This window comes from Mustela nigripes, chromosome 8, assembly GCF_022355385.1.
Source record: "Mustela nigripes isolate SB6536 chromosome 8, MUSNIG.SB6536, whole genome shotgun sequence".
Lineage (NCBI taxonomy): Eukaryota > Metazoa > Chordata > Mammalia > Carnivora > Mustelidae > Mustela > Mustela nigripes.
The window spans coordinates 4,825,621-4,842,831 of NC_081564.1; the positions used below are offsets into that span (position 1 = coordinate 4,825,621).

The following is a 17,211-nucleotide window of genomic DNA, read 5'->3' on the forward strand; positions in this document are numbered from 1 at the left end:
GGGGGGGGGGGGGGGGGGGGGGGGGGGCCCCCCCCCCCCCCCCCCCGACGCCACTGCACGCCGCACACGAGGATCCCCGCGCGGTCTCCCGCGGAAACGGAAGCGAGGGCGTGGGGCGGCAGACTACCCCCCGCGGGGCGTGTCCTCCCGACCGTCCGATCCGCGCCCCGCCCCCGCCCCGCCCCCGACCCCGCCCCGACCCGGCGCAGCCCCCGCCCCCCGCCCCCGCCCGTAGGCTCCCGCCCGAATCCTGGTGCCCAGGGCGTCCCGGGGGCGGTCCGGCTGCGCCGGCGATGGCGCATAAAACCGCCGGCCACCTGCCGGGGCGCTCCTCCGTGCGCCGTCGTCTGGGCCCCGCCGTGCCGCTGCGGCCCGCCTGCCCTAGAGTCGCCGCCTGTGTCGCCTGTGTCTCGGTCCCCGTCCCCCCAGGCGCGGAGCCACGCGAGGGCCGGGCGGGAGCCAGGGCGCGCAGACATGGGCAGCCGCGCCAGAGCGCGCCGGGCGGTCGCGGTGCTGGGCTTCGCTGGGCTGCTGTGCGCCGTGCTGGGAGCCGTCATGATCGTGGTGGTGCCCACGCTCATCAAGCAGCAGGTCCTCAAGGTGGGTGAGGGGCGCCGGCCGGGGCCCGCGCGGCGTCGGGGCTGGAGGGCACAGGGCGCGGAGGAGCGCGCGCAGTTACAGGGCAGGCGAGCCAGAGCCAGGATCGGCGCCCTGGGTCAGGGCCCCGGAGCAGCGGGAGCCCGGAGCGCATCGCGAGGGGCCGCTGGCTGCCCCCGCAGTACCCTCCCCGATCCAGGCCGAGCCTGGGGGGCGCAGGGGCATCTGGGGGCTCTCCTGGAGGCGCAGGTCCAGGGTTGGGGAGGCCTGAATGAGAGACCTCACCCTAAGCAGTCTGCCGCCCAGGCCAGGCTGGAGTGTGAGCCCATTATGGTGCTACTTTCTCGCCTCTTGACTTTCAGCAGCCTGAGGCCCTATCTGCTAAAATTAGGGCTGCACTTTGCCTGTTTCCTGTGAACCCAGGACGACAGGAACCTTCCATTCATGTGCTTCTGTGAGACTCACATGGGTCCCCCGGCCTCGATAGTAGTGCAGAGCACTCTGCTGTCCAGAAGCTCCCCCTTGGAAGGCCCTTCTGAGAGGCTCAGGGCTGGGTCCTCCCCCAACACTGCCTTCCTGGTGCCCACTGGAAATGGTAAGCGGCTTTCCCCTTAGATTCCCACAGAGGCAGGAGCCCAAGGCCGCATTAGCAGAGGCCTTTCCTCTGATCTTAACTTTCCGCAGGATTGCCCTTTCAACCGTGGATACAAATTAGCTGGCCTCAGACCATCAGACTCTGCCCTGGGTGTCTGGACAGCCTGTTTAAATGAGCTGGCGTTCAGAAAGGCCAGGGTCACAGCATTTCAGAGCCTTGATGCCAGAGAGAGCCCGGCAGTGTGGGGAGGGGAAACTGAGGCTCATCTTGCCCAGACACTGAGCGAGCGTCCATAAAGATGTGGGTAATGTCACTTGCCGGTTGATTTCTCTTTTCCCCTTAGCCTGCTCCTTTAGGTGGGTTTTTTGAGAATGGGACTTGTCCACGTTTCCTATCTGTGCCCCCTGCCCAGTACGGAATGCCTGGGGATGAATGGATCACAGGATGAATGTGGTCTACAGCCTGCTTACACCTGCTTACCGCCCCTCTCTGGGACTCGGCCGTCATTAACCACGAGGCGAGGACTGGCTTTTCTCAAGGTCTCTGGGAGTCATGTTGGGCACACGGTGTCTTTTTGTTGGTTTGTTTGTTTGCAGATCTTGTCCCAGTAAGCCCTGTAGTCTGATTCCGAGGAGGTCCTGGCCGCTGGTGCCCCTGAGCCCTGAGTTCCTCTCGTGTTTTTTTGGCCTCTGGGGGTGGCCAGACAGATGTGTGTGGGGTCACCTCAGTGCGTTCGAACTGCTTTGTTCTCTCTCACGGTGGCCGAGGGGTTACACTGTTCAGAAGAGCCGTGAGAGCTTTCTCTCAGGGAGAGCCCCCGGTGGTGTCATCCAGGTGCTGTAAACATGGGAGCCATCAGGACCCTGTGCAAACAGCCTCTTGCTTTGGGGGTGCGAGAGTGGGTGGGGTTTATAGTTGAAACCTCTTGTGGGCCCCATCATTCCTGGGTGAACTCCAGGGTGATTTCTTCTTCTCCTTTCCCCCTCCTCTTTTAAAAGATTTTATTTATTTGAGAGAGAGAGAGAGAGCACACAATCAGGGGTGAGGGACAGAGGGAAGGGGAGAAGCAGACTCTCCCGCTGAGCAGGGAGCCCGATACAGGGCTCGATCCCAGGACCTTTGGATCGTGAATGGAGCCAAAGGCAGACGCTTAACCGACTGAGCCACCCAGACGTCCCCCGGGGTAGTTCTTTCTAGGGATGTCAGTCAGTTCTGTGCACACGGGTTCACACGCAGGTGCCCCCTCCTTCCCCCACTCTAACTCTGGGTTTCCAGAGTGGAGACCGCCATCATCCTCAGCTGTCCTGGACCGAGAATTTCCAGGCTTAAGGTGGAGCCAGAGCCGCCCCGCATCCTCCGTGAATCTCCCGAAGATGATTGGTTTGGGTCCGAGTGGCGTGAAGGCAGGAAGGCAAGCCCAGCCCACGACAGCCACTTCTTGGGCAGCCCAGGCTGAGTCCCAGCCAAGTCCCTTCCCGTGGAAGAAGGATGTCTGTGTTCGGGGGACCGAGTGGGCGGGTCGTGACGAGAGGGAGGGACTGCCTGCCGGTGTTTTCTTTGGCTGCACGTGTCCATGGGCAGCGTGAATGGGAGGCCTTGTGCTTTGCTATTTTCTTATGCTTTTCAGTTAACTCAAGAAGTCCGCCTATAAGACATGAATTCTTGCTTGGAAAAAAATAAAAAATTCAAACAGAGGGGAAAAGAGATCCCTCCATTTTATTCCCATTCTCAGATAATAATTACCACCGTTGTTGGCAGGTGCGTATCTTTCTAGACCTTTATCGGTGCCTATGTCATAAGTATGTATTTACACACATTACGATGTATTTTTTACATACATGGAATTATACTACATATAAATATTCTGCAGTTTGCTTTTCACTTCGCAGATATCTCTTGAAAATGTTTTCAGGTCACAACAAATAAATCAATAATTTTTCCTGCCCTTTCTGCATGGTATTGCTTTAAATCGCTATGCCCTTGATTAGTTCCTGGTTTCTCTACTGACTGGTGATTTTCTCTGTCTCAAGCATCTGAACCGTGAGTGTCCTGGTCCATACCTCTCGGCCTACATGTCACGAATACCCGCACAGGGCAGATTTTCAGAACAGAAGCCTGTAGACCACGAAGCCTGCTTCGTTTGAATTATGACAGTTACCGCCAAATCACCTTTCTGGAAAGCTCCAGCATTTAGGCGCCCGCCAAGAGCGTGAAAGCCCCACTCCCCCTGCATGTCTGCCATCATTATACTTCACGCTGATCCTTTTGTTGTTGTTGTGGATCTGATGGGTTTGATTTACGTTTCTCAGGCTGCTGATGGGGCTGAGTGGGGAGGTGATGCATTCTGAAACCCGAGTCAGTTTCCGGAGCCTGGGGGCTGCCGAGTTGGCTGGGCCCTTTGCTAGCTGGGGACATCACGCCACTCACTTCACCTCCGAGGCACGGTTTCTTTCTTCAGCTCTGAGACGGGTCAGGTGTAGTTTGCCTGCCAGCGAGATTATACACTACAAAGGCAGTTACGTATGTGTGCAAATACCTTGGACATGTCTCGTGTTTCTTGTTTGACTCTGACCACAGCCTTGAGAGGTAGGTTGAGGTGGTGCTTTGGTTTCCTCCTACAGGTAAGGAAACTGAGGCATAGCAGAGGTCCGGGGCTTGCTGGCATCTGTACGGCTCGTGGCAGTGGAGGGCCAGAGCCACAGTCCCGAGGTGGGGTCTACGTGTCAGCCAGGACCTAGGAAATAAGGTGGGGGTGGGAGCCGGAGCCCTTCATCCGATAGATTTCTAGGCAAAAGTTAGAAAGAAGGGACTCGATGTGTATGCTTTAGCACAGAGAGTTGGCAAAATAGAGAAGTCGTTGAGATAAAACTCAGGTCACAAAACAATAACCTGTATTTCCAGTGGGGGACAGTGCACGCACAGTCAGAAAAGGGGTGGACTGACAGAGTGCTCACTCTCGGGGCAAAGGGCGAGGCTCGGGCTGTGGCCGAGGGAAACATATTTTATCTGTAATTCTTTTTTCGATTTTATTTATTTAGATTTAATTTATTTAAATTTATAATAATTTACTTATTTGAGAGAGAGAGAGAGTGAGCAGGGGGAGTAGCAGGCAGAGGGAGAGGGAGAAGCAGACTCCCTGCTGAGCAAGGAGCCCGCCACGGGACTCAAACCTTCGATCCCAGAACCCGAAGGCAGACGCTTAACCGACTGAGCCACCCAGGCACCCCTGGGTGCCTTTAAACAAGGAGAATATTCATGTGTTATGTGTTTAATTAAAAACTAGTAACCAGGGGCGCCTGGGTGGCTCAGTGGGTTAAGCCGCTGCCTTCGGCTCAGGTCATGATCTCAGGGTCCTGGGATCGAGTCCCGCGTCGGGCTCTCTGCTCGGCGGAGAGCCTGCTTCCCTCTCTCTCTCTCTCTCTCTGCCTGCCTCTCCATCTACTTGTGATTTCTCTCTGTCAAATAAATAAATAAAATCTTTAAAAAAAAAAAAAAAAAAAAAACTAGTAACCAATCCAAGATTTCCCCAGAGAGTGGTCGAACGTGCCTCCCACCGTGGGCGGCACACAGCGGAGCAGCCTTGTAGGCTGAGGTTGCTGAGAGAGGTCCAGGGAAAGAGGGGAGACTCACCCCTTCTACGTCCCCTCAGTAGGTGGGAGTGGACAGGAGGTGTCCAGCCGGAATGCACTAAGGAGAGCAGTCGCGAATTCCCGTGGACCAGGCAGTGTTCCAGACATTTGGTGAATGCCGTCTTGTTTAGTCCTGGGACAGTTCTGGGACACTTCTCATTACCGTCCTCGACAGATAGGGAAACGAAGCTTTGGAGAGTAATTTGCCCCAGGTAACCTTCCTGGTGTGTGTGTGTGTGTGTAAATACCCTGGAGGAAAATGCCAGGAGAATGGGGACTCTTTTTTAATTTATTTTTTAAAATATAGATTTTATTTATTTATTTGGCAGACAGAGATCACAAGTAGGTAGAGAGGCAGGCAGAGAGAGAGGAAGCAGGCTCCCTGCTGAGCAGAGAGCCCGATGCGGGGCTCGATCCCAGGACCCTGGGATCATGACCTGAGCCGAAGGCAGAGGCTTTAACCCACTGAGCCACCCAGGAGCCCCGAGAATGGGGACTCTTGTCTCCACTGCCTAGGACTGAGCCTGGCATGCATGGCCCTCCCTGTTCAAATGGATGAGGAATGCTCGCTCCAGGTCCCTGGCAGTATGTTTCCAAGTTACCAGGTGTCTCTGGTCCGACAGGGAAGGCCCAGCGGTAGGAGGGGCCCCTTGCTGCAGTTGGGCTGCAGGGGAAGGTGCTTGTATGCTGGGCCACTATGAGTCCATGGGCCTCCAAGCCTCCTCCACATCCAGGAGGGGAGCTGGGTCCCCTCTGCCGTCTCTAAGTTGATTTTCTGATTGAAATCAGTCTCGAGGGCTTTATCCACTCATTTTTTCAGCTGCTGAAGGCTTCCCCAGCTTGTGTTTCCATCTCAATAAATGACACCTCCATTTGCTCCCCCCAAGTGTAGAGGTGAAGATCTTGGGTCATCCTTCATATGGTCTATCAGCAGATCCTATCGGCTTTATCTTCAAAGTGTATCTGGATTTCAACCCCTCTTCTCAGCATCACCATGGCGGCCTTCTCCATCCACTGCTTGGACTGGTGCAGTAGTCTCATCTCTGGTCTTCATAGATAGCCAGAGGGATCCTGATAAAACACTCGTCAGATCATGTGTCCCCTCAGCTGACAACCCTTCAAGGTTCCCTATGTTACTGTGAGTGAGTATCAAGGTCGTCTCAGTGGCCTGAAGGCCCCCACAGTCTGACTCCCCTTCCCTCTCGTACCTCACCATCTCTTGGCCTCCCTGCTCACCTACCACGCTATCTCCTTGATGTCCTTGAGGCTGCCTAGCCTGATCCTACCACAGAGTCTCTGGCTTGCATTCCCCTCCGTCTGGAGGGCTCACCCCCAGATATCTGTGTAGCTTGCCCCTCATGTCCCTAATAGTAGTCTTTTATGTTATATGTTTATTTGTGCGGCTTCTTTCTCCCTCCTGAGCCTCGGCATCTGCTGGGGACAAGGCCTGCATGGCCGCTCTCACTGCAGGGTCTCCGAGGGCCAGAGCAGCTCTTACGTTCCTGCGCGGATGGTGGCATAGCGAGGCGGTCCGTGTTTTGAGGTCAGGTTGTTTCCTTATCCTCTCTCCCTGCCCGAGATTTGGACTCAGACGAGTTCTTCCCTCAGCGAGAGCCACCCAGAGAGCCTCAGGACTGTCCTCCCATGCCCCTGGGTGGCTTCGGGCCCCCTGGCCAATCTCCGCGCATCAGTTCGAAGGTGGAGGTTGAAGACAGAGAATGTTAAGGGGCGCTTCTTCCTGGCCAGCCGGGGTCCTAATCATCCTAAGTGTTTTAGGCGTATTACATCATCTCATTTAGCATCCAGGGAGCTCCTGTTGCCTCTCTTTTACCCAGGAAATGGGGGAAGCACAGCGCCGTGAAGTCACTTGCCGCGGCTGACGCGGCAGGGCCAGGATTTGAATCCTGAGCCCGCTGCCCTGTGCTTCCCGCTCTCTGCTTCTGAGTGTCTTGGGCTAATCTTTGGCAGGAGGGCAGGCCCTTCCTGTGCTCTGTTTGGGTGGAGCTCCCCTTCTGCTTGCCCTGCACGGCCAGCGGGCAGCGGGCTCCCCTGCAGTCAGGAGTGTGTGTGTGTGTGTGTGTGTGTGTGTGTGTGTGTCTGTGTGTGTTCTGGAATTGCGGACACCAAGGGAAGCGGGGAAGGGTGGCCTTTCCTGTAGGGTGGGCTTGGCCAGCTCTGCTCCCGAAGCTCTGAGAAGCCCCTGGGGTCCCAGCCTGGCCACTCCTGAGCCCCGGACTGCTGGCGGGGCGGGGGGGTGTCTCCCGTCTCTGGCCCCAGGGACCAGGCTGTGGAACTGGCGGGCGATGGCGGGTGGAAGGCGCTCCGTTCTCGCAGGTGCATGCCCGCTCCGGGTTGTTTTGCTTCCTCTTTCCCACAGGGGGACTTCCTGGTCCTCCCGGCCGGTGGGAGGTCACTTCATCTCACTCCACGGTGACAGCTGAAAACCACAGCTATTTTTAGCGTCCCTGAGTTGGATTTAGTTTTGTTTTCCTCTCTGGTTTCCTGAGGGGGCGTGTGTGCTCACGCGAGCATTGTCGCGTGTGCCGATAGTGCATACACGACGGGCGATGGGCGAACGCATGTTGACATGGGCACATGCACACGTGCAGCCACAGGCTGGAGCACGTGCACACACGTGTGGATGTGTGTAACCAGGGAGCACGGTGTCGCTGTGTGAGCGTACACGTGGACACGCGGGCATGCGTGCACACAGGTTGCCGTGCGCCCGCGTGTGGCATGGGACGCGTGGTCCTCCTGTGTTGGCACACGTGTGTGTGTGTGTGGGCTCATGCGCCAGTGATGATGTGGTCACACATGTCGCCGCACATGGTCACACACAGGCACACTGGTCGGTGTGCCCGGTCACATACGTGAGCACACGTGGGCACACACATCCGTCGTGTCCGTGCGTGTTGGGTGCGCGTGTATGCGTGTGCTGACAGGCACCAGCACCGTCTGGCCTTCCGCTGGCCTGGCAGCGCCGGTGTATTCCGGGTGCCCGGCTCTTCCCGTTCCGTGAACCGTTCCCGGTGCCTTCCTGGAATGACTAATACCGGCCGTGCCTCCCGTCGGTGATTCAACGTGATTAGCTAGAACTGGCTAAGCTCAGTTACCTGGAATCACCTTGTGCTGGCCTTCCTCTAGCAGCGAATGACACAGAGTGAGTCACGTGTTGGTGTCATCAAACCCTCGTTCGGTAAAGTGTCCCCACGTCCCCGCACTGGCCTGTCTGTGCCGTCGTCGTCTGCCGGGCGTGCTGGTGGTTGCAGGTGCCCAGAAGGGTGACCTCGCGTCGCAGCGGACGGCCACCTGGCTCATGGGGCATTCCCAGGGCTGGCTTCTGGCACGAGGCTGATGCAGACAGACTTTTCTGGTTGGTGATCTGAGGGCCAGAGGGCTGGGCGGAGGAGTGTTGGGCCCCTGCTCTTCTCCGCGAAGAAAGATCTAGTAACTTTGGCCCCGTCAACACATGTACTGTGTGGAGAATTCGATTGCGTGCCTAGGCCAAACATTCAAAACAAAACAAAACAAAACAAAACAAAAGGAGACCTTCTTTTATGTGCCTCATTTCCCTCCCCCTTGTCAAACGTGACCTTGGCCTCTCCTGGCTCTGGGAGTGGCTGGCAGGAGCAGAAATGCAGAGAAGCAAAACAACACAAACAGACCATTCTTGGCTTTGGAGCCACGCAGGGCCCAGCAGCTGGGCATCGCAGGGCGTCCGGGGTGATTCTGAGCCTGATTTGAAGCTACTGTGTGCCTAGATCGTCCCTGAACCCAGAGGTCGCCGGTGGCCCGGTGGGACCCCGGTGGCCCGAGGCCCAGCTGTGGGTTTCTCGCCTCCTTCCTCTTCCCCCCACCGCACTGTGCCTTCCTCTTTGCCAACAGCCTCATGCTGGGGACAGGGAAGGAACAGGAGTGGCCTGACCCTTGTTTGCTTCCTGGCATTTTGGGTGAAGTTCCTTCCACCTTTTCTGGAAGGTCCTAGAAGGACTCTTGAGACACGTCTCAAGAAATGTCTGTTCTCTTGGTTTTCCTCCTCCCTCCCCGGCTGGCTGCTCTCTTTGTCTCCTGTGTTCGGGTCTCCTTATCTCCCTGACCCCTCGCCTCCTGGCGGGTCCCAGGGCTCAGCCTTGGACATCCTTTCTGGGTCGCGCATTCCCTGGATGAGCTCTGGGAGCCTCGGGCAGTGAGTGGCACCTTTGTCTCGGGTTCCCGGCTGATATCCCAGGCCGAGATCTTCCTCCTGAATTCCAGCCCCCGCGGCATCCAGGGGCCCGCTCTGTATCTCAGTTCCGGTGGTGGAAGGCTGCTTGCACACCCCGGCCTGTGCCCGGCCCCTCTCCCCGCCCCAGGCCCCGATCCTATCTCTGTCCCTTCTTCCAGGCTCTGTCTGCATTCCCATCTCTGTCTGTGGCTTTTGCAGCCTCGAACTGCCCGGGCGGAAAGGCCCGGATCTCCCTTCTCACTCTCACTTCCCACACTGGCCCGTCAGGATGTTTCTGACTCCCTCCTCACAGGACATCCTGGATCCCACTGGAAGGGCCACACCTCCAGCGAGGGGCCACCCCTCTCACCTGGATTCCCGACCCTTGCTCCCGGGCTGGGTTTTCTCCGCACAGCAGCCGAAGGGAACCTGTGACCTTTGCAGTCAGCTCATGGTCCTCCTCTGTTCGAAACCCCCCGCCGTGGGCCTGTCCCACCCCCTCCTCGGGGTCAGAGCTGCACCCTCCTGTTGGCTCTTGACGCCTCCCCCAACTGCCCCTCGCCCCGCGCGGCCCTCCCCTTCCCTTGACCTTGCCTCCTGGCCGTTCCTGAGACGGACACTCCACCTTACTCTCCCCCTGCCTGCCTCTCTCCTCCGCGGTGTGTGACTCGCGCTCCCACCTCCGTTAGGGCCGCGTTCAGATCTCGGGCGCTCTCGGAGGCCCGCCCTGACCTCCCCCTTGTTTGAATTTGCCCATTGCCATTCCGCTGGGCTCTGACCCCTCCTTCTCCTTCCCCGGCTCTTCCTTCCGGAGCCCTGTCACCCTGTGAGGGCCTACATACTATACCTGTGCGTCGTGTTTGTCGTCTGCTGTCCCTTTCTCTCCGGGAGGATGCGGGCCCTGTGAGGGCAGGACGGTGATTTTGCGTGTTGCCCTGTCCCGAGCACCTAGCATGGTGCCTCGCACAGAATCGTGGGTTCTCAAATATTTATGGAATGGATGTTTAGAAGACAAGGGTGGCTGCGCAGGGAGGTTTGTGACTAGCGGCCGGTTGTGATCCCGCGCAGGGACGGGGCTGGCTTCCCTCCTCCGCACGGGCCCCTGCTGCAGACCTCTTGCCAGCGTCCTCCCCGTGCTGTCTGCTCCTGCGCCTTCTTGCCGCCGTGCTGTCCGCTCTCGCTGCTGCAGCCGGAATGCTCTTTGGAAAATGCAACTGGGATCATTTTACCACTGTAATGAAAAGCTTCTTGCATGGGGTAGGAAGCCTGCCTGTCCCCACAGCCTGTAAGTCCAGCCCCTGCCTGCTTCCATTCTCGGAATGCTCACCCTATTCCAGCCCCACAGGTCTTTGTTTTCCTGCAGTGCCCCTGTGTTCTTTCCTGCCCCAGGGCCTTTGCATGTGCTGTTACTTCTCCACAGAATGCTTTTCCCCTCTGGTTCTTGTGCTTGGTTCCTCTTTTATGTTTCCACTCTAATGTGACCTCTTGAAGATGATACCCCCCCCTGACCACCAACCCTCCCCCACGAGCCCCACTGCCACTGTTTGCTCCATCTGTGTTATAGCTACCCCATGTCACCCCCTCCCAGCGACTGGGTGTGTCCCCTGGCTGGGCACTGCTGTCTTCTGTTTGACCCCGTCTCAGTCCCAACATGACTTACAGAGATGCCATCAGGGCCGTCTGTGAGTGGTGGGTAAAGAAACAGCACCTGTCCTGGCTGGGGGGGCTTGGGGAGGTGTGGAGGCTGGTCTAGAGCCCTTTCCTTCTGCCTCCTGGAGGGAGTGGGGATCCTCACACCAGGTAGGGTGGCCTGAGCTGGCAGGTGACTGGCACGGGGGAGGGGTGTGTTTCCCTTCCTGCTTCAGCATGAAAGGGCAGTCACTTACGGACCATCTCTTGTCTCCACCAGCAGAGACTAAGTGAGGCTGGAGGGGGAGACTCGGTCTGCTCCTTCCATCCCGCTGATGGTTTTACTCTGTAAGGCATCACGCCGCTGACTCACCTATACAAAATCCTTTCCCTACACTCAGTGAACCGCCTGTCAGCCTGGGAGTCATCGGGGGATTTCTCCTGACCCTGCTCTTCTTCCCGTGGGTCCTGAATGCAATCCTGGAGTTAAAGATTCATATTTTGGTACATATGCTCCCGTATCACTCACTGGCGTCTCAGTCTGGGGCTCAGAAAACAAATGGTCAGCCGCACTATGTGGGAGAGAGTCTGGAGGCTTTGACGTTCCCAAGAGGTCTCCAAAGGGAGCCTTGTGGAGGGACCTTTAAGGGTAATTAGAGAAGTTTCCTAGTAGCTGGGAAAAGTTGTGCTGTGAATGCTCATTGGCTTTGATTGGCTGGGCTCGAGTTACATGCTCCTCCCTGAGCCAGTCATCAGGACTTGAGAAGTGGACTGCTGTGACTGGTCAGGATTGGATCATGTGCCCATCCCTGGAGCTGGGGGAGGAGTTTCTTTTTTTCCCAAACCACAGGGAGTTAGGTGGGTGGGGTGGAGCCCTACATAAGAAGGAGGTGGGATGGGGGTGAGGGTGGGGGATGAGGGTGTTAGCAGAAAGAGGCAAAGGTGACAGGCAGAAAAAATTGGCTGAAGGGCCCTTTGCCCCAGAAGAGCTTCCCCTCTGTATCTCATTGCCTCTGTGACTCTGGCAATTCCAGTGTTAGAGATTATTTTGTTTGGCTTAATTGAAGACCTCTTGTGGAGGTGGTAGCTTGCAGCTCTTTGCTTTTTATCAGGGAAGGTTTCACAAGCTCTCAGATCGTTAGATCTGGAACTTGGGTTTTACTTGACACCTTTTAAAATTTTTTCCTTTGGGGAAAACAAAACCCAGAGGGAGCAGGGATTTACATGAGGCCCCAGCGCAAATTAACAGTGAGTGCTGGCAGGGCAGATTGTCCCAGGTGAGCCGAGGGGGTGGGATGCTGGGTAGAGGCCGCATGGGCCAGGGGAGCAGGACTCGGAAGCAGCTGAGCAGTTGCGGGTTTCAGCCCTTCACCAGGGTTCCTGTGTCCCCTGTCTGCCCCACATCCTGGCGGCAGGATTGGGAGGAGGTGTTGTTCTATAAACTGGGAGAGATGTCGGAGCCGCAGTGTGCCGAAGTTCAGGCTTCGTCTGCTCCCGGTGGGAGGCTCCCCAGGTTGCGTGCTGGAGGGAAGAGTGGCGAGGGAGGGACGGCCGGAGACCCTGTGGCCTTTATCACAGTCCGCCCAGGGACCACTGGGAGGTTGGACTGGAGTCCTTGAGGCTGGCAGGTGCATTCTGCAGTGTGGCTTACGAATCCCCGGAGGAACGACTGCCAGCCTGCTGGCCCTTGCCCCAGACCTTGGGACATTTACTTCTTTAGCTAGGACAGTGTGGAGGTGTGTGTGGGAGGAGCCTGCCCAGGCAGCCAGGCCCTCGGGGCCCCTGAGAACATCCCTGACAGCATACCCTGGGTGGGTACATGGTCACCTTCCATCTGGGTGACAGGCGTGGAGCAGAGGGGGCTGTCGGGAGCTGGAAGGTAGTACTGAATGAGGGGGCGCAGCAGGTCACTGTCAAGGTCAGCCGTGAGTTCGCAAATCCCCAGAGTTTTCTCCAGCCCTTGGCCAAGGTTTTGGCGTCCAGGAGATTAGGTGGACCCAAGAGCATGGGGGGCTTTGGAGCCAGACATCCGGGTTCAGATCCTGACTCTGCCACGTGACAGCTGTGTGCCTTTGGGCCAGTGACGTAACATCTCTGGGCCTTACTTTTTGCTCTGTAAAATGGAAATCTCCTCTCTAGGGCTCTTAACGTGTGGAGGAGTTGGCATATGTAAACCACTTAGGACAATAGTTTAGCAAGTGTCACGTAAGTGTTTGCTCTTGGCATCGTCTTAGCCTTACGGACACGAGCCCATACAAGGATTAGCCTGCCTCCGTTTCCCCTGAGCGGGACTGTACTGGGCCCCGATTCCCGCGTCTTGCTGTTCTCACTGCACTGTTGCTCTGAGTCTTCCCGGCTCACTTCGGGGGCTCTCGCTAGTCCGTCCGGAGGCCTGGGAAGGCTCCACCATGTGGCTGCCCCAGCCTTTCCCACAAGGGACCGTTCTGCCCCTTAAAACAACTGGACGGCAGTTCCTGCGCTCTTTTCCCGGGTTTCTAGTTGGAAAAAATTTTAGCTTGGGGAACTTGCCAGAACCGTGCGGGGGGACTGGAGAGAGCCCTCTGCCCAGCGGTGCTCATTGCTGGCGAGGGGACCGGGCCAGTGTGTTTGGCAGGGTGCCCCGCGATGTGGGTCTGTCCCGTTGTTTCTTCATCAGCGCACGTTTTCTCCCAACCGATTCCTACACTAAAGCCTCCTTGTGTGCCTCCTTGTGTGCATTGCATGGGAGCAGAGCTCTCATGGCTCCGTTGGGGTGGGTGTCTGGACTCCCCCCCCCGCCCCCGCACCAGCCCGCAGCTTGGCAGCCTCACCCGCTGCAGGCCGGGACCCCAGGGAGGGCTTGAACACCCCGTTCCCCCACCCCGGGACTGGGAGAGCCACTGAGTCCTTCTGGCCCTCACGCGAGGCACCAGCCAAGGCCTGGGGTCCTTCCGCCGGCCTCTGCTGCCCGATTCCCCCTTCCCCACCCCGCCTCTGGATTAACCCCTGCACCGGGAAGTGTGACCGCCTGTGGGCTGGGCTGGGCTGGGCCAGACACCCGCCTCCTCCTCTGGGCTGGAGAGCGGAGCTGGGTGGTGGCAGAGGGGCTCCCCTCTGTTCTGGGACACCCCCCCCCCCCATCCTTCTGAGTCCTGCAGAAATCTCAGGCCCTGTCAGCCTGGCCCCTTCTGGCCTCTGGGCCGGCGGTAGAGGTCATGCGGGTCCTACTTGGCTCCGAGCCTACTGCAGCCGGAATCCCTTGGCAGCTGCCGGGACTCTGCCTTCCCAGGACTCGGCTCAGCCGCCCGTTCCCAGGCTTCCTGGATACCACCGCTGCGGCCTCCAGCTTCCTTGTCCCAACTCCCTAGTCTTTGATTCCTCCCTGGGGCGAAAGAGGACTTGCTTCCAGGGAGGTGCCTGACACACGCGGACACCTGTCACACGGCTGTGGTCCGAGCACCCGTTCTCCCAAAACTGATTTCTTGGCAAAACCTACAGCCCAGGGTGATGGTATGAGGAGGCAGGACTTTGGGAGGTGACTGGGTCTAGAGGGTGGGGCCCTTATAAAAGCGTTAGAGCACTCTGATTTATCTATTAAAGATTTTATTTATTTATTTGAGAGAGAGAGAGAGAGAAGCGACTCTGTGCTGAGTGCAGAGCCCGACACGGGGCTCGATCCCATGACCCTGAGCTCATGACCTGAGCTGAAATCAACAGTCAGAGGCTTAGCCTGAGTTCAAGCCAGGTGCCCCCCATGAGTGCCCTTTTCAGACAGTCCCCGGACAGTCCCCGGCCACTTCTGCCCTGTGAGGACACAGCAGAAAGCCTACGACCCAGAAGAGAGCTCTCACGTGCCTTTGCCGCCTCCTTGATCTCAGACTTCCAGACCGTGAGAAGTGAAGATCTATTGTTTCTCAGCCGCCCTACCTATGGCATTTTGATCTCGAAGCCGGGATGGACGAGGGCAGAGATCGGTACCCGGAGTGGGGTGCTGCTCTCACTGCACCCAAACCTGGGGAAGAGGTCCCGGCAGAGGCTGGGAGAATGGGGTGCCAGCCGGAAGGAGCCCACATTGACCCGAGTGGACTCTTAGGATCAATCCTGGTGAGGGCTCAGAAGGAGGAGAGGGGAACTGGCGAGAGCCCCCCGTCTTCTTAGAGAACACCCGGTGGTCGGGAGCCGGGTGGGGTGGCTCCGGACGTGGGCACCTGCTTGGAAACCGGAGGAGAGGCCATCCTTGAGAGAAAGGAGCCGGAGCCTGCCTGAGCTGGTGTCCGGTGGCGGTGGCGGGTCGAGCTGGCAGGAGATGAAATCGGACACCTGAGCCCGGGGTGGGAGGTGTGGCTTGGCTTGGTCCTGGGCTCATCGTAAAATGCCAACAGCGAGGCGACCTACAGATGGTTCATCAGAGGGAGGCAGAACCGAACCGCTTGGAAACCTCTCACCTTCTCCACGGTGGAGAGAGAAGGCCGGGTGTGGCTGATGACGGTTTGATAAGGGGATCTATGGGGGTGTGAGCCAGCCTTCAGGAAGGCAGCCAGCTGGAGCCCAAGGGGAAGGGCGGAGGAGTGAGGGAAGGTGCCTGGAAATCTTAGATTTTACGGGATGGATGGATGCACCGTGGGGCCGTTTAGCTGCCCATGTGCTGTTCCTCAAGACCAGGGCGGGACCCCAGGAATGATTCCAGGGTTTAGTGTGGTTGGCCCCGTTGGGTTTTAGGCTCCCCTTGGACCCGTCCACCTTTTTTTTTCTCCTTTCGGGAATGGGAGTGTTGAACCTGGGCCTCCTCCTCCCCCCACCCCCGCCCATGGTATTCTAGAAGCCCATGCATTTTTTGATCTCACAGGCTCCAGACTGGGGCCTTGCTCGTACCTGATGTCGATTTCTGGATGGGGCTTTGGACTGGGCCTTTTGGGTTGAGGGCCTGTGAGGAGGGTTTTGGGGTTTGTGGGGCCACTGCAGTGGGTGTGTTTGTGTCCCCGCCAGATTCCTACACTGCACACCTGGTGACTTGGGTGATAGGATCAGAAGGTGGTTGGGATCAGGAGAGCCTAGCGGTTTGGTGTCACCTATGGGATTCACAACTCCCTATCAAAGAGACGCCCGGCGGTCTCCTGCCCCTTCCCCCATTGAGGACACCCTGAGAAGCCTGCCGCCAGAAGGAGGGCTCTCCCCAGACCACGATGGCATCCTCAGACTTCCAGCCCCCGTCCCCCCACCCCCGTTGTAAGAAACAAATGTCTGCTGGGACTAAGCCATGCTGTCGGTGGCATTTCATTCTGACAGCTCAGCCCAGACGGACCGGGACCCACGTACCATACCCTTTGGTCTGTTTTTGCGTCTCGTTCTGTTGGTGAGAGCCAGCCTGGGGGTTGCAAGAAGCCACGCCCGGTTTTCACGTTGGTGCAGTGTTCCGGGAGGCCGTCCGGGTGTGTCCTGTTGGCAGCGGCCGGTGGGCGTGCACGGCCGCGTTCCCCGAGGGCCCGCAGCCCGGGTAGGGCCGCCGGTCCCCGTGAGTGCAGCTTCGGCTCTGCCCGGACGCGTCAGGCTCATTCCCAGAGCGGTTGCACCAGCGTTCACGCCCCTCGTTAAGTTTTTCACTTCGTAATTAGTGGAGGTGAAATTCACATCATGTACAGTCACTCATTTTAAAGTGATCTGTTTGGTGGCACTCAGTGCCTTCACAGGGGCCTCCGTGGGCTCCTAGGACAGCCTCGTCCCTCCGCAGGGCCACCTGTTCCCCCTTAGTCCTCCCTCTCTGGGGGCAGAGAGGACCCCCCAGCCCCCCGTGACCCCAGCCTGCTTTCCGAGTCTGCGGACCTGTCTGTTCTTGACGGCTCCTACCCGCGGGGTCTTATAGTCTGTGTCCTGTCCTGTCTGGCTGCTTCCATGTTCTCGCCGGCCAGCCGCCCTGTGGCAGGTGTCCACGGTTCAGGTCCTCCCCTGGCCGCCCCCTGTTTTCATCCCGTGAGGAGAGCACACTTTGTCGACTCGCTCACCCGTGGAGGGACACGTGGGCCGCACGCACCTCGGGGCCACGGTGACTAGAGCTGTGGAGAGCGTGGGTGTCCACGTGCCTCTGCGGGCCTGGGAGCACACGTGTGTGTTCGAGAGCGTGGGCTCACGTGCACGGTGCACGATCCCGTGTCGCGCTGGGAATCTGCCCACGGAGCAGAGGTTGGGAGCACAGTTCCGGATCGAGGTGGGAGGCGTGGGCTCCCCTCCCGGCTCTGCCTCCTGCTTGCTGTGTGACCTATGGCAGGTGCCCCACGTCTCTGAGCTCTGTGGACGAACCACACCTCCACGCAGGCTTTGGTGCCCAGTGCTTGGAGCCGGGTGTGGCCAGGCAGCCCCGCCCAGGGGCACCTTGCGTTGCATAGCCCTGGGGAGGGGTGTTCCCCCACCTTCTGGTTCGCGGGGACCTCCGTGGGCTGTGCTGGTGGTGGAGTGCTGGGTCGCGGTGTGCCGGGCACAAGCACGACCACCCACGGCAGCGCCTAGACCTTCAGGCCTTCTTGAACCTTTCTGGTGGTGGTGGGTGTTGTTTTGATGTGCCTTTCTGAGTCAGAGCCACCTTT

General features: G+C 58.3%; 1 protein-coding gene across 2 annotated transcripts in view; it reads left to right on the forward strand.

The window, feature by feature from the left end:
• Nucleotides 1-244: 244 nt before the first annotated feature.
• Nucleotides 245-17,211, forward strand: part of SCARB1 (scavenger receptor class B member 1) — a 69,109-nt gene continuing 52,142 nt past the window's right edge. The window contains exon 1 of one of the 2 annotated variants that reach the window (XM_059408202.1): nt 245-600. In XM_059408202.1, coding sequence (XP_059264185.1) covers nt 475-600 — 126 coding nt within the window. In that variant the 5' untranslated portion in view covers nt 245-474. The remainder of the gene's footprint in view (nt 601-17,211) is intronic. The other variant, XM_059408203.1, reaches the window with a different exon arrangement.